This window comes from Crinia signifera, chromosome 3 (genome assembly GCF_055691185.1).
Source record: "Crinia signifera chromosome 3, ASM5569118v1, whole genome shotgun sequence".
Taxonomy (NCBI): domain Eukaryota; kingdom Metazoa; phylum Chordata; class Amphibia; order Anura; family Myobatrachidae; genus Crinia; species Crinia signifera.
Window position 1 is genome coordinate 329,505,041 of NC_139219.1, and position 22,782 is coordinate 329,527,822.

General features: G+C 48.8%; 2 protein-coding genes across 2 annotated transcripts; one reads left to right on the plus strand and one right to left on the minus strand.

Moving 5' to 3' along the window:
- Nucleotides 1-604: 604 nt before the first annotated feature.
- On the minus strand, nucleotides 605-6,080 carry LOC146064893 (uncharacterized). Its single transcript, XM_083178849.1, has 3 exons — nucleotides 2,277-6,080; nucleotides 1,714-1,782; nucleotides 605-1,418 (listed from the first exon to the last, which is right to left on the minus strand). Exons 1-3 carry the CDS (start codon nucleotides 3,121-3,123, stop codon nucleotides 730-732), a joined length of 1,605 nt encoding a protein of 534 aa, XP_083034975.1. The 5' UTR covers nucleotides 3,124-6,080; the 3' UTR covers nucleotides 605-729.
- Nucleotides 6,081-7,369: 1,289 nt separating this feature from the next.
- On the plus strand, nucleotides 7,370-21,540 carry CCDC25 (coiled-coil domain containing 25). Its single transcript, XM_083178851.1, has 10 exons — nucleotides 7,370-7,526; nucleotides 7,847-7,913; nucleotides 8,423-8,470; nucleotides 10,221-10,260; nucleotides 13,413-13,464; nucleotides 15,558-15,633; nucleotides 17,197-17,300; nucleotides 18,661-18,860; nucleotides 19,345-19,390; nucleotides 20,996-21,540. The coding sequence occupies exons 2-10, from the start codon at nucleotides 7,889-7,891 to the stop codon at nucleotides 21,023-21,025; spliced, it is 621 nt and encodes a 206-aa protein (XP_083034977.1). The 5' UTR covers nucleotides 7,370-7,526; nucleotides 7,847-7,888; the 3' UTR covers nucleotides 21,026-21,540.
- Nucleotides 21,541-22,782: the final 1,242 nt, after the last annotated feature.

Genomic DNA, 22,782 nt, shown 5'->3' on the forward strand with positions numbered 1-22,782 from the left:
ATGTGTGCCCTCTACTATTTGGCCACAGGCTCCACTCAGTCTGTGACCTCATGGGCCTTGGGGGTATCACAGGCCACTTTCTCTAAGCATTTTACTCAAGTGTTACTTGCTATAAAGAAGTTGTGCCGGACATACATCAGCAGCCGTTACTTCTCTGGTAAGCACATGTGCCCTGTACTCCAAAATGTACCTGTGCTGTAAGTGTACTCATAAACAAATTATTGACCAATACCATCTGTTTCCACCAACATTTAGCCTAATACACAGTGCCCAACGGATGCAGATGGTGGTGCTGACCTATCCCTTGCTGGTATCTAGCTTGTAAGTACATTTGATACATGTATGAATGAAGTTTGCAGTCAAACATGGCTCACTGGTGTTGTGGAACTACACGTGCCAGCATGCCCTGACACACTCCAACCATTACAGTCCAAACCATGAGTGTCAGAGCCTGCTGGAATATGTAGATCCACAACCTTTGCCAGCCAAGGATTTACCCCACACTACTTTAGTGCAATCCCATTGTCATATACCATTACAATATGTTACAATTCACACATTAATTGGTATTTAGAAAAAGACACAAACACAATGGTATGCGGTTAGATTTTTTTACTTCTGACTTCTTTTTTTGAAGCATTCTGCATTTTGCCGTGTGAAAAATAACAACTGTGGGGGCATGTTACAAGATGTTTGGCATTCGACAAAATGAATAAACATATATATCAGCTACCTTCTCCCAGCATCAGGCAGCCCTACACCACTTCTAGACCCTGCACCAAGCCCACCACGGGTCCTAACACTCCGACGGGCTGGGGAAGTGGGGGAGCCACTTATTGGGGTGCTGGATACACTGCTGAGGGTTGATGCTGCGCCATCTCCCGCATTGGCTTCCTGCTGCTGAATTTGGGCCTGCATAGCTAGTAAGGCATTGGTCTGCGCTGTGCATGATTGGGTTAGTGCTGTGATACTTTGCGCCAGGCTGCCAATATGCCTATTCTGTTCCCTTATAGCAGCAGTTTGTTCTGCAAAACGGGTGTCAATGCTGTTAGCAATGCGCACATGAGTGCCTACACCTACCCGTACACTACGTGAAATTTTGCGTAACTGAAGGAAGGTGTCACGCATGTACCCCTGGATATTACCTATTTGGAGGCTTTGGGAGGCCATGAATTCTAACTGTTTGTCCTTGAAATTAACCAAGGAGTTAGCTACTTGGGAAGCAGAAGCTGCTGTATGGGGTGTGTGGGTGGGTGGGGGTGGGTTGGGAGACACCCCACTTGGGGGAAGATCACTCTGTGACGAGGTCTGTATTTCTTCCTGTGCCGCAAAGGTGTCGACCGGATCAAGAATGATGTCCATTTCGTCTAAAACCAGTATTGAAGATTCTGTTTGGTTAGACCCTAGTTGTATAGCACCTGTGGATACAGATGAAGAGGTAAGTACTGATGCATATATAGGCCACACTGTCGTCTATACTGTTTTACATAGGGCTTGAGATGCTGGACGCACATACCTAGAGGTGTTATGTACTTACACATGTACCCCGATACAGCATGTAACATTGACATTAATAATATGTCACATGCCTAGCTCAGATGACATTCATTTCCGTTGCAATGTAGCAGCAGGAGATGAATGTAGTGTGAGATATTGTTCATGTGACATGGGTGTGTGTACTGTATGTGTAATGGCGTTTTTTTGATCATTTACCTGCTTCCGCAGATTCGGCAGCAACGGGCCTTCTGGTCTTGGATGCCGCAGCACTTCGGGATGGACAATCTGTGCAAGGAAAGATGGGCAGGCATTATGGACCTTGCTATGGCTAAGCATTTTCTGAAAACATGCATTGAAATGACAATAATGGACAATACCCTATGGATAAGGACTGCATTATTTCTGCAACACCTTTTTTTTGGTTTAAAGGCAAAGATTTTTTTAAAACATTATTATGAAACTAGTGTACACATGACAACTATTGGATAATCGGTGGTATGAAGGCATGGCAGCTAAACCACCAGTACACCTCTGGGTTTTTGGCCACATGTTAGGGTGCTAGAAAGAATGTTACAGTGTTAATCAATATGAGCAGTTGTGGAACTACAGGGCCCAGCATTATCAGCAATTTAAAAGTAGGAGCAGTCAATTTGTTGTGCATGAGCTTGCTGGGCTATGTAGTTCTACAGCAGCACTTTACTTAGCATAACAATACAAGTGCACATTACAGGTATAATACATTGGCATGTATGTTTAACATTGCATGGAGTCACACTTACCAGCTCTGGATGGCGTTTGCGGCCTATCGGAATCCGCCACGTGCAGGCCAGGCAGGACCTCAGGGGGTATGATGCGCTTCAGCTTCACCTCATACGCATTGTAGCACACAGTGGTGGGGCTTCCTCCTCCAGTCTTGGTGGCCTCCTCCAACTCCATGGCCATTTTATTTTTCAACTGCCTTTTGATGTCGTTAAACCTTTTTTTCACATTGCAGACCAGGCGCTTGTGCTGACTGACAGCGTTCACCGCCTGGGTGATGTCCTTCCACATAGCCCTTTTGCGCTGTGCAGTGGTCTTGTGGTGAGATTTGCCAAGCAAACGCTCAAACACTGGCAGGATAGCCCGGACAAGTGCTGCATTTTCTTCATATGAAAAGCGGACCTTTCGGCCACTTTTTGTGCGGCCAGCTTCCACCTCCTCCTCCTCCTCCTCATTTTCAACTCCAGCCATGTAGCCCTCCTCCTCCATGCCAGTGTCTTCCTCCTCCTCACCAGCATCTTCCTCCACCTCTGACATGTGGCCCTCCTGCAGCTGGTGTGGGGTATGGTCTAGGTCTTGGCTGTAGGATGGGGATGCCAGCGGATCCTCCACCTCCTCCTGCTGGGGCTGGACGCCCAGGGCCTGGTGTGGGGCTGGCCTTGCTGTGGCCATGCTGCCTGCCACACTGCTGGGTCTCCCACTTGTCTGGCTGCTGCCACTGGTCCCTCTGCCACTGCTCCCTCTGCCACTGCTCCCTCTGCCACTGCTTCCTCTGCCACTGCTCCCTCTGCCACTGCTCCCTCTGCCACTCCTCACTCTGCCACCAACACCTCTTCCTGTACTCACACTGCCACTGCTCCTCTCCATGCTCCTTACTTCCTATCAAAGAGTGAAATGGCGCCAATGCCCCTTTATATAGGGGGTGTGATGCATAATGGAGGGGACACAGGTGGGCCAATAGGTTGGGGGGTTCTTAGTGATGCGGAGACAGTTTTGTAAATCGCACTCCGGTTGGTCCAAAACTCGCACATGACCGGCGGAAGAACTCGCACTTTTTTGTTACTTAAAATTGCACCACTTCGCCGCAAATCGCACCACTTCGCACTTTTCAGCCTCCAATGCGCATCACATTAAATATGCGAATTTTGACAGAAAAATGCGATTTGAAAAAGTGCGATTTGCGGCGATGTGGTGCGCTAAAAAAACATGCGCATTTATCTCAAAGCATAGAATGTCACCCTTAGAGTGCAAAGCAGTGAGTGCCGGGTCTGTTTTCACTATCGGCCAATGTTTTTTGGCAATCCCGTTAATTTTCGGACTATGTGAGTGATATGTATTGACCCAGATAACTTTATCTGCTGTGGAGCTTTTGGTTTTAGCTGTCAACACTTCCTGTCAACTCAAGTTAGCTACTTTGTTTTTGATTTTTGTCAGGTCTCCTATAGGGTACCCTCTCTGTACAAATTTGTCGACCATGTGGTCAAGGGCTGGCGGTACATCCTGTGGTTCACTGGTCACTCTGTGAACCCTCAAGAGCTGGGAGTGTGGTAATGCTTTGATGAGAGGAACTGGGTGATGGCTAGTAGCCAGAAGCATTGTATTCCTGTCAGTAGGTTTAACATACAACGAGGTGACAATTTTGCCCTCTTTGATGCCTATGTTGACATCTAGATAATGAACCAAATTGGGGTGCATACTGTATGTAAACTTGATAGGGGATGTAGACAGGTTTTGCTGATCTATATGGTTGGTGATCACCAACCATATAATTGCGATACAAAATCATAGACCACGTGCCACCACCCCCCAGAGGGGGCAATAGATCCCTGGCTCTGCTTCAAAAAGAATGTAGATGGATCTACACACTGGGCACTCTGGCCCCCAGAGGGCTTAACGAGAACCTGGGACTCAGCTGTTTTCTCTAAACCCCCAGATCACTCCTATACAGGCCACACACTAGGATGTGGATTTAACGTTGTCAGTGTTGTGTCGACACAGGCCGACTATGCATTAATAATAATGTTGATGTAATTTGCGGCTATTGTCTCTCTTAGACAAAAGTCTTTATTCTGAGAGCCTTAATATTAAGTAATTATATCTCCACAGACCGGTATGCATATTGTTTTTTAACCCTTTGTCTTTTTATTTCATTATTTTTCACATTATCCAATTTTTATATCCAGCACACAGCAATGAGTGAATTCGTTATATACGCACTTGTGTATCCCCGTTTTTTTATATAGGATACTCTTATTGTATTTTAGTTGTAGCACTGCTTTGTTTGAATGTACACTCATTGCTGCCGTTTTCTCATTGGTTCACAGTGTCGAGCCCCCCTCCGTGCGCCCTGCACGTTCTAGATGTGAGTGTGATGTCATCCTTCAGCGTCTCTCCTCCAGCCGGCGCGTGCGGGATCCACGGACGGAGCCCAACACTATTTAGGTAAGCACTGTATAACTTGTAAATTGTTCTCACCTTAGAGCACCTTGATAAAAAAAGCCTAAGGGCTTTTGAAACGTCGGTCACTCAAGCTGCCCATCTCCTGACGTTATTTCCGAGTGCTGCCCCCCCACAGCAACCATTACATACAGAGCGTCCCTGCACGCTCACCCAGGAGGGCACCGGATCTTTTGACATAGCCACCCTCAGTGGTGACAACGCGGAGTGCCACAAACTCTCCCCCCTATATATATATATATATATATATATATATATATATATATACACACACACACACACACACACATATATATTATATATATAAGCATGCTGCTGGCGTTCCCCCTGCCGTGTTCCTGCCCGCTCTCACCGGGCCGCTGATGTTAACAGAAGTCCCGCCCGCAGCTGAGCCGCACCGGGTCACGCTGGGTTGACAAGGTGTCCTGTTGCCGGGGCAACAGGGCAAAACTAAAACAAGCATATTTCACATATGTAAAGCTTCATTTTATAACATTACAATCAACGGTGCAATATAAACAATGAATAATAATAAAGCGCATGACTGCTATGGAATATTAAGACCCCAACCAGCGGGGATTGAGGGAACGTGTATGCATAAATCACAGTGATATTGTGAAACACACAGTACTATGGCGACTAGTGTCTAAATTGTACATATAAAAAAGTGTACTATGGGCAATTATCTAATGTGCAAATATCCACAGAAAAAGCAAATAAGGAAACACCCGATGTCATCTGTTTATAGCAAACTAAACAAATTGGGATAAAAGCGGGCATACAGTATGAACCTTCTGGCGCGACAGTGCTGTGCTGGCAGTGGCAGGAGGACCAGCAGCAGCAGAGAGGAGGCCGGCCCAGAAGATGAAGCAGGCGCTGGCGCAGCATACACAGTGGAGGCCTGGGAGTCGGAGGACCAGCGGCGGAGGGCGGAGATAATGACATCATCATCTCGCGAGCATCAGGCACGGACGGGGGATGCGGTACTACTGGCCACTTGGGAGAGGATGGAGGGCTGGAGGCTTTTTCAGACACCCGGATTCTGGGAGACTGGAAAAGCCTCCTGGAGGGTTGCCACCCAAAACGGGAGAATCCCAGAAATCTGGGAGAGGTAGCCAGGGCCAAAACTAGGGTTTCCGGCGCCCAGGCCAAGGCAGTCATTTGGTGCCCCCCCCCCTCTGATGGGACTGGACGGGACGGTGGGGGACCAATTGACCACCTTGGCCCTGGCGCCGGAGACCCCACCCCCGTTCACCGCCCCGCTGACAACATAAATTACCTCCTGTGTGCAGACAGCGGGGGTCCGGTGACAGGCAGCAGGGTTCCGGGTAGCCGGCCCGGGGTTGTGCGCTGCTTCAGTTCCTATAGGTGACAGTCACTGCTTCTGATAGTAGCCTCTGTGCTGTAGACAGTGCCCTTCCCTCCTGAATATACACCCTACCTAACTGCTATCTCATGGTTGCCTACCTGACCCTCTCCTTCAGGGAGAAAATGATCTGTTCCTGGACTTCCCTGGTAATGTATGATTGCCAGCACCTGTGGTGACACTAGGGTTGCCACCTCAGGGCCGTAACTAGGGGGGCTGGGGGGGCACGTGCACCGGGCGCTGGAGGGGGAAGGGGGGCGCTGTCCAGTCCGGGGACAGCCAGCCGAGGTCCGGTGACAGGCAGCGGGGTTCCGGTTAGCCGCTGCAGCGGCAGCTTGACTCCATCCGTCTCTACTCTCTCCTACTAGCGCGGCGGCGAGAAGCGCTGGTGAATTCAGCCAATCAGCGTCCGACAAGTCTTACAGCCAATAAGCGTCCAGCAAGTATTTTCAAAGTCATCACCAGCGATTCCTGCCGCCGTGCTAGTAGGAGAGAGTAGAGACGGATGGAGTCAAGCCACGGCGGAGGGAATCGCTGGTGATGACTTTGAAAAGACTTGCTGGACGCTTATTGGCTGTAAGACTTGTCGGACGCTGATTGGCTGAATTCAGCCAATCAGCGTCCAGCAAGTCTTACAGCCAATAAGCGTCTTTTCAAAGTCATCACCAGCGCTTCTCGCCGCCGCGCTAGTAGGAGAGAGTAGAGACGGATGGAGTCAAGCTGCCGCTGCAGCGGCTAACCGGAACCCCGCTGCCTGTCACCGGACCTCGGCTGGCTGTCCCCGGACTGGACAGCGCCCCCCTTCCCCCTCCAGCGCCCGGTGCACGTGCCCCCCCAGCCCCCCTAGTTACGGCCCTGAGGTGGCAACCCTAGTGTCACCACAGGTGCTGGCAATCATACATTACCAGGGAAGTCCAGGAACAGATCATTTTCTCCCTGAAGGAGAGGGTCAGGTAGGCAACCATGAGATAGCAGTTAGGTAGGGTGTATATTCAGGAGGGAAGGGCACTGTCTGCAGCACAGAGGCTACTATCAGCAGCAGTGACTGTCACCTATAGGAACTGAAGCAGCGCACAACCCCGGGCCAGCAGGTGGCGCTGTCCGGGGGGCGCTCTCTATAACCTGTAGGAAGCTGCGCAGTCTGTAGGAGAGTGGCTGCTATTACACCCCCTGGCCGGCAGGTGGCGCTGTCCGATGGACGCTCTCTGTCACCTGTAGGAAGCAGGGCATGTCTGTAGGAGAGTGGCTGCTATTACACCCCCGGGCCGGCAGGTGGCGCTGTCTGGGTGGCGCTCACTACCACCAGTCCCGGGGATGCTGGGGTGACGTGAGCGCGGCTTCCGGAGTGTGTGAGCTGCTTGTCCTGTGGCCGGGAGCGGGGGATCCTGCTACTGCCGGGGGGCCTCGGGGGGACGGCTGGCTCTGAGGCTCCATATCCGCCGCTCAGGTAAGCACCAGCTGCACTACATGTCCCAGCATGCCTCTGGGCGTAGGCAAACTGGTCTGGGAGACCGGCTACTGAGAGCCGCTGCCTGTGGTATCTGACTGTGTATATATCTCTCTCTCTCTGTATTACGTATGTATGTGTATGTATATATATATATATATATATATATATATATATATATATATATATATATATATTCTCCTTGTTTGTTGATGTGCTCCCAGCATATGTCCTGTACAGTATTTGAGGGGGTGGTGGTGTCAAGGGCCAGGCAAATATGTGACTATAAGGTGACACCGTCCTGTATATTTCTTCTATAGATATTCCTGTAACCGGCTGCAGAGAGACATCAGCGAGACGCCATGGTGTTCTACTTCACCAGCAACGGTACCTTATATTCCATTATATGTTCTATACATTGCAATGGCGCCATTACTGTATTACACCTGTTATACACTTACCCCTGTACATCACTGTATCACACCTATTATACCCTTGTATACACTGACGCCGCCCCGTTACTGTATTACACCTGTTATACCGCTCTATGTTACTGTATCATACCCGGTATACCATTATGTGCACCGGCGCCTCACAGTTACTATATTGCACCCAATATACCGATATATCCTTTGTATGTCACGCTTACTGTATTGCACCCGGTATATACACTGTACCGGTGCTGTTATTGTATTATGCTGTACTTGTGCCCACATTTATCAGTATAAGGAAACCTATGTACAGCTCCTGTTCTGTATATCACACATACTAGGGCCAGAGTGCAGCCTAATGTAACTGTGACACCCCGTTACTGGTCCCATCTTTAGGGTCTGTGCTTTATACATGATAACCATTGTGGTGCGCAGTGTTAGTAATCCATTGTGTGTCTCCCGCAGTTGTCACCCCGGCGTACACCTTATACATGGGAAAGGACAAGTATGAGAGTAAGTCTCCGCCTCTGGAGGAAGGTATCAACCTTGGTTCATAATAAGTAATGCAGTGAGTGTACGGCTGTCTCATTATAATCCTTACATTATAGCAAGACCCATATACAGTGCATACAGACAGTGCCATGAAGCACGTGGTGGGACTGAGGATAACAGGAGTATTCCCGATATATGTGATCTCATTTATTGTACAGTCCTGTGTGCTAGATCTGTGTCTCCATACGGTCATTAGACGTCCAGTCTGAGATATTGTTACAGCCAGGAAGCACTCATATCAGACGCACGTTACGGGGTGTGTCGCAGGCATGTCGCCTGAGTTGTCCATATGCGCTGTGCCGCCATTGTCAGCCATAGCCCGGGGTTGGTGTAACGGGTAATATTGATCCTGCAGATGGAGGTCTGATAATAGTGTGAATGCATAGTTACTGACATTAGATTCTGGCTGCAGGCATTTCGAATTGCAATCATGTCACTCCCCGTACGGTCTATGGAATAAGATGTTGCGGCTTTTTTTCCCTCCAGTTTCTATTGTGCTTTGTGTACAGATTAAGACTCTGTCGCACACAAATATACAAGTGTTGCATACCTGGTTATCTGTGCAGTCTAGTGAAATGATTAGGTTGTAAGACTGCCTGGCGTCTTGTGCGGCATATCATATGAGGACACATCTATATAATACAACATTGATGTCACACGTAACCATAGCTGCTAAGCCATGCCCCATCCCTCAGTAATATTAAGGGGTTATGAGATCTGAGACTAGCAGGGACTTTTATTACATTTAAAGAGACAGACACATTAGGTGTAATGGTGTGTACACATGGTAGATGTGCCTTAAGATCCTATCCACGATCCAATCGGATCGTGGATAGGATCTTAAGGCACATCAGATTTGCATCCTATTTTGACTATATAGTGCAGATCTGCACTATATAGACAAGGCAGCCAAGACTTTCTGGCTTCCGATTACGTGAACGCGCATCGGGATCGCAAGGGTTAAAACCCTTGCGATCTGCATCCGATGCCGATCCGATGTTGACTATATCGTCAACATCGGAAAGGAAATCGGACCGTGTGTACACAGCATAAGGCTTGCCAGACTGTACACCTAAAAACCGCAGAGACATGTCAGCTGCTTCATAATTCTCACCAAATGACCATTTGAATGACTGGAAAATCCTAAATCCAGCACATTTCTATACATGAGACAAACAAAGTGACGACAAACTGGACCATCTCGCTGTCAGTCAGTCGCCGGTGATTGTCAGGGTAGGTTTTCCCGGAGAATGATGTCTTTACCGAGCGGTAATCACTGGACAGTTTCTGCCTTTATATCCCATTTTTCTTTATCATTGTTCTGCGATGGGGGTTTCCTTGTTTTTCTTTCACCTTCCTGCTTACTCCTGATACATTTAGGGATAACCTTTCAGCACCTCCGCCATACTTCTCTGCATCCGCTAGCGGCATTTCCTGGTCACCTGTTACAGTACATCTTGTAATGTTCATTCTAGCATTTGCCATCTTTGAAAACCCATGCAGTTCCTCTTCCCTGCCTGGGGTGTCGCTGTCTTCTGTAGTGCTTCTAGAACAGTGTGGTCTATATATCAGTACTGATATGCAAACCAGACCTGTGCTAGTAACACCACAGCAGGGAACAGGCGCTGCATGGGTTTTCAAAGATGGCGGGGGCTAGAATGAACACTACATCTTGTTTTACCTCTTACAGTAATTTACATATCTATTGCAGATGAAGATCTTATAAAGTACGGCTGGCCGGAGGATATATGGTACGTACAGAAGAGAAGTAATGATCTTATATGTAAGGCAGCAATTTAATTGTAATTCAGTGAAAAAACTTTGGGAGCAATTTTTCTTTGCTGCGTTGGTGGCAATTCCTCGGTGTAACTAGAACCTGTGTTCCTGGGGGGGTTCTTGCAGGTGAGCAGGGCAGACGCATCTCAGTGGAGGCTCTTGTGAGATCATTTAAGAGGTCAGAAATGACCTAAACAGTCTCCTCCTGAGACACACGTATAGAACTTATGGTCTCTGCAGTACTTATATTTTCTAATGCAATAGAGAAGTGAGGCGCTACGTTGATTAGGGTGTAATCAGTGTGGGAGGTAATGCAATCAGGTTAAGTGGCAGGTAATTATATACCACACACGGGAGGAATTGTTCTAACCTCGGCTGTATTTTCAGCCTAAGAACTCACCAAATTTATACCCCTTTTACACCGCCGAAAAATCCGGGTCAGCGGCGTGTCAGACCTGGATCTTCGGCGGTGTAAATCCTAACGCTGTGTCCCTTTACACGGGACTTCTACCCAGGTCCTGACCTGGGTAAACCACGGCTAGGACCTGGGTAGAGGGCGGTGTAAATGGGAACGCCGGGTCGGATGACCCGGCTCCCATTTACATGAATGGGAAACGTCCAACCTGCGGACCGCAGCGTCCGCAGGTTGGACGGATTGTCAGTCTGACACTGACAGCCGGCGCTGCTGTCTGCTATACTCTGCAGACAGCAGCGGCGGGGGAAGGAGGTGAACGGATGCCTGTGTGCGGCATCCATTCACCTCCTGTCCAATGGCGGGGGGGTGTGCGCGGGGATTGGGGTCAGCCTAGCAGCTTACCTTAGTGCTGGGCTGCCCCCAGCAGCGTTCCGGGTACGGCGGCGTCGATCGGCGCTTGAAGATGACATCGCGCTGTCATCTTCAAGGGGCGGGAGGGGGGTGCGGGCGTTTAAGCCCGTCCGGTGTAAATGCCCCTAAACGCCGGGTCGCACCCGGCTTCAACCAGGGTCCAAAAAGCCGGGTGCGACCCGGCGTTTTGGTCTAAAAGGGGTATAACTAAGCTGCTGAGTTCTAAGGGTTCATATTTCCTAATTGTTAAATCAGTCAAGTTTCCTGGCAGCTAAATATGGACGACAATGAAGCATCACACAACAGTCGTCCATGCGATGCTTCTCTGTAAAGACAGAATAAATCATTTTAAAAAGCCACGTTGGGTCTCCCCTGTCCCCTACGAACATAACCAGTCCTGGGCTCTTGAGTCGGTCCTGATTCCAGAAATACAAGGGAACGAATGATTGGTGTCCCCTAAATTTCAAACACCAGCACTGGAATCTTGGACCAGTCTTGGTTCTAAAAATACGAGGGACAAAAAGATTAGGGGCCCCTCATATTTTTATAATCAGCATCAGGCTCCAAAAGTCAGCAGGGTAATGCCACGGCCGGGGACACACTTTTTATATAATGTCCCCCAGCCGTCACATCACCAATGTATTCGGGTTCTGCCAAGGAAAAACAAGTCCCGACATTATTGTGCTTGCTGGGACTCGTAGTTCCACAGCAGGACAAATACTCAAATAAAAACACACACCAAATAAAATATAACTTTATTGACATACATACTCGCCTATCTTGGTCAACTTGTCCAGTAGAAATCCATGGCGGACTTGTGGGAAACTTTTTTTTTTTTCCAGTAGTAGGAATCCAAGGGGTTAAAAAAAAATGCAAGAACCCGAACTAGCGGACATGAGGAGCTGCATGTTGTACACGTGCAGCTCCTCCCAGAGAATGAGGGGAATTCTACTGACATCAGTCAATGGGACTTCCTCAGCCTATCAGAAGTGAGCTCCAGCAGAGCTCCGCACTTGATAGGCTGTGCTCTATGAATTTTACATGTGCGTCTATGACAGGTTCTCACCATAGATGTTTAACATGGACATCTATAGTGGAACAGTGATCACGAAAACTCCAAAAAATAGTGGGTCCCTGGGACCCCTAACTTGTAAAAATTAAGGTTCTACCTGACCCTTTCTGGGTCCCAACAGACGAACGCCTCCTCTCCCCTTCCCCCCAAGGAGGACAGAAATCTCCTCTCCCCCACATATAACCTGAGCCGAGGGCCAGCCTGAGCCTATTTTCTTTGTAAGCAAACATAGATTTTGGCGCCTTTCACTGTGGCTTTTGTGTGTCGGAAGTATCAATTGGCCGCCTCACATAATGCAAGATACATACAGATGGAGCCGGGCTCCCTCTTGCTGGCGAATCGCCAGACTGTCTCCGCTGGTGATCCGCCAGCAGCCCGGCGCTCAATCTGACTGAGACACGCGTGCGTCGCACGCGCGTCTCAGTTTCCGTGACGGGAACCCTGTCAGTCTCAGCTTCAGGGAGACAGACAGGGTTAGGGGGCGGTGCGGGGAGGCGGTGGGGACCCCAGGTGACCGCCGACAAGCCGGCGGGGACCCGGGGGAAGCGATGTCTTTCACAGATACAGGCGGGGGATGGCGGCTGGCGATTCTGCCGCCGACCCCTGCAAAGACCAGCCCGGCTCCATCTGTATATACTAGAAAAGCCATAACCTTGAAACAGGGACAGCGCGTGCCAAAAATTTCGGGCGTGGCTTTGAGGGGAAGGGGTGTGGCCATATAACAGTACCAATTCACATTACACCACACAATAGTGAAACTTGTATACACTGTGCCAGCTAGAGCCGCTTGGACACCGCGCCATGATTACACACACCATAATGCCCATTATGCCACACACCATTATGCCCATTACACAACAATGTTCAGGGTCGAACATGGGGCTTCCCCGGAGTCAGGGGCCTTGTAAATGGGTAACCCGGTTCATCCGACCCAGGGACCCTTTTCAACCAATCAGGGAGCCCCAACTTGTGTGCGGCATCCATTCACCTCATGGACGGAAGCTGGGGGTGCATGGAGGCTGGGGGCAAGCACCAGCTCAGGGCCCGGCTTCGCCCACCCGGCATAGTGCAGGGGGACACCGGTGTAAAAGGGAACAACTACCAGGTCTCATCCGTGTCCAAAAACCCGGGTGCTACCCTGCAGTTTTGGTGTAAAAGTGGTATCACACTGTGTCGTCTCCTTATTTGCTGGAGGTCCCGACCACTAACCTTGTGTTCTGTCTGTGCAGGTTCCACGTGGATAAACTCTCCTCAGCTCACGTGTACCTCCGGCTACAGAAGGTAATAGTGACCCACAGAGCTACGTGCAATGTAATATGTGGGAACTCCGCAGCTAGAACAGAGGGGAGAGGGATCTCCTACATGACAGCAATAATACCCAAACCCTGGCCCTCACACTGTAACATAGCGGGGAGAGGAATCTCCTACATGACAGCAATAACACCCAAACCCTGGCCCTCACACTGTAACATAGCGGGGAGAGGGATCTCCTACATGACAGCAATAACACCCAAACCCTGGCCCTCACACTGTAACACAGCGGGGAGAGGGATCTCCTACATGACAGCAATAACACCCAAACCCTGGCCCTCACACTGTAACACAGCGGGGAGAGGGATCTCCTACATGACAGCAATAACACCCAAACCCTGGCCCTCACACTGTAACACAGCGGGGAGAGGGATCTCCTACATGACAGCAATAATACCCAAACCCTGGCCCTCACACTGTAACACAGCACGGAGAGGGATCTCCTACATGACAGCAATAATACCCAAACCCTGGCCCTCACACTGTAACACAGCGGGGAGAGGGATCTCCTACATGACAGCAATAATACCCAAACCCTGGCCCTCACACTGTAACACAGCGGGGAGAGGGATCTCCTACATGACAGCAATAATACCCAAACCCTGGCCGTAACACAGCGGGGAGAGGGATCTCCTACATGACAGCAATAATACCCAAACCCTGGCCCTCACACTGTAACACAGCGGGGGAGAGGGATCTCCTACATGACTGTAACACAGCGGGGGAGAGGGATCTCCTACATGACGGTAACACAGCGGGGAGAGGGATCTCCTACCTGACGGTAACACAGCGGGGAGAGGGATCTCCTACATGACTGTAACACAGCGGGGGAGAGGGATCTCCTACATGACGGTAACACAGCGGGGGAGAGGGATCTCCTACATGACTGTAACACAGCGGGGAGAGGGATCTCCTACATGACTGTAACACAGTGGGGGAGAGGGATCTCCTACATGACTGTAACAGTGGGGGAGAGGGATCTCCTACATGACTGTAACACAGTGGGGGAGAGGGATCTCCTACATGACTGTAACAGTGGGGGAGAGGGATCTCCTACATGACTGTAACACAGCGGGGGGGAGGGATCTCCTACATGACTGTAACACAGCGGGGAGAGGGATCTCCTACCTGACGGTAACACAGCGGGGAGAGGGATCTCCTACATGACTGTAACACAGCGGGGAGAGGGATCTCCTACATGACTGTAACACAGTGGGGGAGAGGGATCTCCTACATGACTGTAACACAGTGGGGGAGAGGGATCTCCTACATGACTGTAACAGTGGGGGAGAGGGATCTCCTACATGACTGTAACACAGCGGGGGGGAGGGATCTCCTACATGACTAACACAGCGGGGAGAGGGATCTCCTACCTGACGGTAACACAGCGGGGAGAGGGATCTCCTACATGACTGTAACACAGCGGGGAGAGGGATCTCCTACATGACTGTAACACAGTGGGGGAGAGGGATCTCCTACATGACTGTAACACAGTGGGGGAGAGGGATCTCCTACATGACTGTAACACAGCGGGGGGGAGGGATCTCCTACATGACTGTAACACAGCGGGGAGAGGGATCTCCTACCTGACGGTAACACAGCGGGGAGAGGGATCTCCTACACGACAGTAAGCGGGAGAGTGACACCTGTGATGAGCTCATCATTTCTCCCTATGATTTATATAATCTGATCACCTCTGGGTCTGTGGCCTGGCACATTGTGTATGTAACAACCAGTCTTATAATAGGATAGGGTCCTGCAGACTCCAGGTCCCAGCACATACAGAATGGTAATGGGCACGTACTTCACCACTCCAGCTATTGCCTGCCGCCAGTTGTACTGTGTATCACTCCGCTGTGACATTAGTTACCGGCATGGGGGGTTTTCCTGCTGTGAGTGGAAATGTGCACTGGAGAAGTTGGGATGCAATACTGAGTGTTTCGCTGTAATGTTCTGTAACGAAGCAAGGTTTGCCAGTGGTGACCCGTATTGCCGATGGCGCACGCAGGGTCCTGTAAGCGGTTACTGTGACTAGTGTTTTCAGAATTGTCCTTGTGTTTCAGGGACAGACGATAGAAGATATACCTAAAGATGTTCTGGCAGACTGTGCGCAGCTGGTAAAGGCTAACAGCATCCAAGGTATGTTCTCCTGCGTGTTCTATGTAATAAGCAGTAATCGCGCTCAGTGATAAAATGTGGGTACCGGGGACCCTTCACTTTATAAAGCTGGGTCCTACTCCACTGTTTCTGGGTCCCATGACATATTATTCATTGCAGCCCTCTCCCAACTACTGTCACTACAATGCCCCTTACAGAGGCAGAAGAAAGTGTGTATGGGAAAGAGTCAGGGAGAGATAGAGCTTCATGGAATGAGCTATATATACGTCCTGTGTGTGCTATATATACGTCCTGTGTGTGCTATATATACGTCCTGTGTGTGCTATATATACGTCCTGTGTGTGCTATATATACGTCCTGTGTGTGCTATATATACGTCCTGTGTGTGCTATATATACGTCCTGTGTGTGCTATAGATACGTCCTATGTGTGCTATAGATACGTCCTGTGTGTGCTATAGATACGTCCTATGTGTGCTCTATATATGTCCTATGTGTGCTATACGTACGTCCTATGTGTGCTATACGTACGTCCTATGTGTGCTATATGTACGTCCTATGTGTGCTATATGTACGTCCTATGTGTGCTATATGTACGTCCTATGTGTGCTATATGTACGTCCTATGTGTGCTATATGTACGTCCTATGTGTGCTATATGTACGTCCTGTGTGTGCTATACATACGTCCTGTGTGTGCTATATATACGTCCTGTGTGTGCTATATATACGTCCTGTGTGTGCTATATATACGTCCTGTGTGTGCTATATATACGTCCTGTGTGTGCTATATAGACGTCCTGTGTGTGCTATATATACGTCCTGTGTGTGCTATATATACGTCCTGTGTGTGCTATATATACGTCCTGTGTGTGCTATATATACGTCCTGTGTGTGCTATATATACGTCCTGTGTGTGCTATATATACGTCCTGTGTGTGCTATATATACGTCCTGTGTGTGCTATATATACGTCCTGTGTGTGCTATATATACGTCCTGTGTGTGCTATATATACGTCCTGTGTGTGCTATATATACGTCCTGTGTGTGCTATATATACGTCCTGTGTGTGCTATATATACGTCCTGTGTGTGCTATATATACGTCCTGTGTGTGCTATATATACGTCCTGTGTGTGCTATATATACGTCCTGTGTGTGCTATATATACGTCCTGTGTGTGCTATATATACGTCCTGTGTGTGCTATACATACGTCCTGTGTGTGCTATAGATACGTCCTGTGTGTGCTATAGATACGTCCTGTGTGTGCTATAGATACGTCCTATGTGTGCTCTATATATGTCCTATGTGTGCTATACGTACGTCCTATGTGTGCTATACGTACGTCCTATGTGTGCTATACGTACGTCCTATGTGTGCTATACGTACGTCCTATGTGTGCTATACGTACGTCCTATGTGTGCTATATGTACGTCCTATGTGTGCTATATGTACGTCCTATGTGTGCTATATGTACGTCCTATGTGTGCTATACATACGTCCTATGTGTGCTATACATACGTCCTATGTGTGCTATACATACGTCCTATGTGTGCTATACATACGTCCTATGTTCTCCCCACAGGCTGTAAAATGAGCAGCATCAATGTTGTCTACACACCGTGGGGCAATTTAAGGAAAACCGGAGACATGGACATCGGCCAGATCGGGTTTCACCGGCAAAAAGAGGTAATTCTCCTTCTGATGACTGTTAGCAGCAATGTGTAGGCCGCCAGGTCCTTGTCCAGCTTCCCACCCGTTCCCTAGTTACAGTACAATGTATCTACTGGGAAAGGTTGCAACTCTACATGGCCGCTATTTACCAATCAGACCACCTGACTAATAGACGTCTATTAAAGTGTCACGTTAACCCCGTAGTGACTAGAGCGGAGTGAACTATGAATAACGCCGTTATTTATATTATATAGCCAGTGGTAAATCATCTTTGTAGACGTGTTACTCTGGAATTGTACGGGGTTAAAACTTAATTTGCTGCATTTATGTATGTGACACCTGCAGATATTTGCGCACCCCTGGTCACTCGCCATATGTCCCTGTCCCTGCTGACACGAAATCCTCAGGGTATGGGGTTCTGGGATATCGAATAGACCATGTTTAGCTCGACAATACCATGATCAAAGGCGTCAAGTTAATCACCTAAGCTGGGTCGGCCGTGTTCAGCTAGACAATGACGGAAGATCGGCACCTTTGAATGCTTGATGGGAATGTGGTCGACACACGTTTTCTGGTACCGAATGTCACAGGGGTCCCCAAGGACACTGTATCTGTACACCGTGCCCCCTCGCTGCACTCGGCACACTATTATAATCTAACCCTATGTCCACTTGTATAGTAAAGTATCAACCAAGTGGACCTTCACCAACAAAACTCGCATCGACCTTGCTGCTGTCAATCATGTTCCCGTCGATTTATACACAGGTGTCAATCTCCCGTCACTGTCTAACTAGAGTCCCTGCGACCACTAGTGGTAAATCATGGTATTGTCGACCTAAACATGATCAATCCGCCATCCAGATACGATACCCATGTATGTGACCTTATACTGCACATTTAGTTTACGTAGCTTTTTCCTTGGTGCATGGCCATAGGTATCTCTTATTGGAGTGAAAGGGAATATTTCAATTTACCATTAATTCTCCTCTCTGATGCTGTAGAGAGACACAGGCTTCCTTTCAGGAATGTTGGTACTCCCTAGTTCCGGTCTTACTCTTTTTTTTTTATTGAGGAATAAACTGGGCTCTGCCTGTTATGGCTGTAAAATTGGTGCATTACCCATCTGCTCCCTACACAACGGGAAAAGGTGACTTTCAGCGCTAAATAAATCCTATCTTCAGCTGTATTCATAGTACACTACTAGTTCTATTGCAACAGCAAATACACATTCCCTTTCAGTCGTAACAATACTGCCCACTGTCCAGCAGAGGGCGCACCAAAGCTGTAAAGTGATTATAGTACTGCCGCAGCTTTCTCCTCCTGAGGAGTTTCTGGGATTCCTATCAGGTAATTGTTCATCTGTTTTATAACCCAGGTGAAAAGTATGACCGTCGAGAAAGCTAATGAAATCATCAATCGCCTGGAGAAGACGAGGACGGAGCTTTACCCGGACCTGGCAGCAGAGAAGGAATCCAGAGACCGGGAGGAAAGGAACGAGAAGAAAGTTCAGATTCAGGAGCTGAAGAAGAAAGAGAAGGAAGAGGTGAAGAAGAAGAAAGAGATTGATGATCTTCGGTGAGTTCACCTTGGCGTCTTTTATCTATGGGTGGGATTTCCAATGTCACCTACAGTAGGTAAGGCCTCCAGGGTCAGTGATAAACAACTGTCTGTTGTAGTGTGCGTGTAAGTCTCGCCCTGCCATCCCCGGCCATTCCGTGCTCAATGCCAGATCGCCCAACTTCCGGATTTTACCTATTACCGGAATTCTGTGCCGGCACAACGTAAATTATATCCGTATAATGCCATTTACTGGCAGCTTGTAGAGGCATTTACACCGGCGTCCACCTGAATCCAGCCCCAAAGTGTTGCCTCTAATGAATGGCTATGTGCATGTATGTCCTATATAAAGAATATTCTTACTACTGTATATAGCTGACACTGGCGTCTGTTCCCCGTTCCAGAAGCTGTTTAGCAATTGTCTGTGCTCATTATGTTGTTGTTATGCAGTAATCCTACAGCTGTGCCCAGTATAGTAACCGTGTGTCCTGTCTGTCCCCAGAAATTACACCTCATTGATGAAAGCTGAGAAAATGTCCACGAATCAGGTAAGCGCTCATGTACTGTGCCCGCTGCGTCTGACTGTCATATGTCCGCGCCCTCAGGCACATGCATCGGGGGACCTTATACGTTCCTATTCTATGTCTAAGCTTTTTACTCAATGCCTGGTCTGTAAATCCTCCTTTGAGACCAAGTATTTTACCATACAATGTGCAGAATCTCTCTATTGTCCTGAAAGTTGCTGCTGATCGGCCTTTCTTGCTGTATGGTCTGGACATATCGGCTCTTTGGGCCTGATTCGGATTTAAAATGAAAGCAAAGTGGTCTCCTGTACAACTGGGCAAAACCAAGCTGTGCTGCAGGGGGGCAGATGCAACGTGCTGAGATAGCTAAGGTGCCCACACACTTTTATTTGCCGATCATCCGCAAATCGGCTGATATTGATCGGATGCGCGATCCATAGGAACGCACACGAGATCTTAATAGAAATCTTTGGTGAAGATGTGTGCCTGCCTGAAATCATTCGTACAGGACGGAAAAAAAGATTTCAAGGCAGATCTATCTAGTGTGTGGGCACCTATAGGTTTGGGTGGGTTGTGTCCAAACTGAAATCTAAATTGCAGTGTAAAAATAAACAAGTCTAACATCTGTAGGCTACGTGTAAAAGCGGCCAGTATTTACCCTGCACAGAATTTTTTTTAATTATTACATTGTACCTGGAACAAACCATAATGCAAAGTTCCTTGCTTTTTATCGCCGGGGCAGGTTCTGTGTCTGTCCGGCAGGCTTGTGTTAGCAAATCGGCAATGCATAGATCCACTTTGGTGATGAAACTGTGTCACACATGCCTCGTGCTGCAGCTATTCACATAATAGAGCAGTTATTCCTGGTATCTGCCCCACTCATCACTGGCCCTCAGTGGTGTCTGGGTCCTGGCCTTCCTTAGTGCCCTATTTACGGAGATCGGAAATTTCATAACATGACTTGGGGGTAATGGTGTTTTTTTTTCCAGCTTATTTGCTCTTTTTTAATTAAGTTCCTGATTCAGGTTGGCTCGGTAAGCAGCGAACGCCTGAGATGCCCCCCCCGGCTGAATCCCCTTGGTAACATACGAGAACACCCCCGCCCCCCCCCAGTATGCAGCCGCTAGTAATAGAAACCATTCGATGGTTTATCGTATTTACGAGCACTAGGACGTAGACGGGGTGATCGGCTGACGTCTGGTGATGTCAGCCGGCAGGCATCGGCCCGCCCTCGTCCCCAGGGGAACACTCAGCATTTTTATTGGCACGTCCGTAAAATGCTGTGTGTTCCCCTGGACAGGCCCCGTGTCCGGTCCTCCCTCTCTGTGGCAAACGGCCCACACTCGCCGATTGCAGTGGCTGGGGCGAATTAGCGATCCTGAATCGGCCCCTAAGTGCTGTAGATTGTAATGGATACATAAGGAACGAGTAGAGGCTCAGGTCATTTCCCTGGGTGAGCGGAGCACTAACTGGCGATTCGGGGGCGATGACGGTTATTGCTGGTGGCAGTAAGGCTGTGTTCCTGCAGCAGATCATCCTAACGATGTACACACCCCAGCCAGCGGGGGAACATAAAATCACATTACTGGTACCTGACAGCGCAATCACTGGTGTGTTCTCTTCCCGCAGGACGGCAATGAATCCGATGACTTCATGTAACATGGGCGGACAGCCCTGGTTCTGGGGACTTCTCAATGCCAAAATAAGAGACTTTGTTAACCCTTCATCCAGCGCTCACTCTCTCCAGCCAGGCCCATCTGCCACGAGTTCCTCTACCTACGCCTTGTGAAGGGCGCGCAGGTATTTCCCAACTCCACAAGAAGATAGACTGAGGTTTGGGAGCTGGAAATGGGATCAGCCGCCCCAACCACGTTTTGTGGCGCGAGGACCACGTGGACGTCTCAAACGTGGCTCTGCCTGGAGTGGCTTCTGCTGGCATCCGCAGACTGTGCATCCTATGCAAACCGCATCGCTGGAATGAGTGTTTTAAACTTTTAATTTCTTTTCTCGACATCTCAGACAGTTTTGATATTTTTCTTTATATGTTCGATGTCTCTGTACACGCGCAGTTTTGAGTCTTTGCCTTCACTGGAAGCGAATTCCGTCTGCAAGCTTATGTCGCGGTCGGATCTGTTCAGTAAGCAGGTTTGAGAATAAAAGTATAAGCCATACAAGTCTCCGTCTGTCCTGTTCACAGAGATGCTTTTTGCCTGTGGTCACCACTGTCTGCTCCCCTTCTGATCTGGGCTTGCACAGTGGTATATACCACATGTAAGCGTCCCTTGGACAAGTCCCAGTATTGCTTTAGATCAGTCCCATGGGTCTTCGTGTACATGGTACTGCTCATCTGGCATAGAGAGTGCATTCATATAATAATTGGATTATAGATGGGGCTAGTGTAGTCCCCAAAACCTAATTGGCCACTCTGACGTGGGCAATCTGCGGCCCCTGCTCTGTCTGCGACGTTGCTGGAAATGAGTCACTACCTCTCGCTTCTCGGTCACATTTTCGGCTGACCATTGGTTTACTTTACACAAGGAGCTGATAGTAGGTTCAGCGAGGCACAGAAGACATGGGACAGAACAGGAAACGTACAGCACAGGGTTGACATTTGTGTGCGCTACCCCATGGCTGCCACCAGAGGGCAGAGATGTTAATCCTTTATGTTCTCTAGGAGTTTTATGGGGAAGCGGTCGACATGGGTCAAGGTCGACATGGGTTTAGGTCGACAGTCATTAGGTCGACATGAGTTTTTCACTTTTTTTGTGCCGACAGGCGGTATTTCATGCCCTACCATCCACTAGGGCGTGGTGAGAGAACAAAATAGTGTGCCGAGCACAGCGAGGCACCGTTCCCGAAGCAGTGCGAGCGATGCGAGGGGCTGCGGTGCAACTCCAACTGTGTCCATGTCGACTGTGTTGACTTTCGGCTCAAAAAAAGTGAAAAACTCATGTCGACCTAGAACCATGTCGACCTTGGGGCCAGTCGACCTAATGACTGTAGACCTAAGTCTGTTCTAACAGATGTACCGCTTCCGTTTTATGAGACCTAACCAATGGTTTCTGTTCACTCTGTGCTTATTGAGCATCGTAAATTGCAAAAAACGTACAGTGTACGAAGACCATTGGTAAGGCCTCAAATAATGCCTAGAAAACATGAGAAATTAACATCTCTGCCCCTGGTGGCAGCTGTGGGGTAGCGCACTCAAATTCCCACCCTGAGCTGTACACTGTGAAGTCTCTCAGACAGTAATAATGTACAGCTTACTTACCAGGTAAGGTTCCGCTGCTTCTGCAATAATAATGGTTGTCTTTGGTTACAAGGTCCTGTTGTAAGCCGAGCATCAGGCATCGCACCTGACGTTCCAGGTGGGGTTCATTAGGTCAGTGAGCCGGAACATTTATATTAGTTATTCT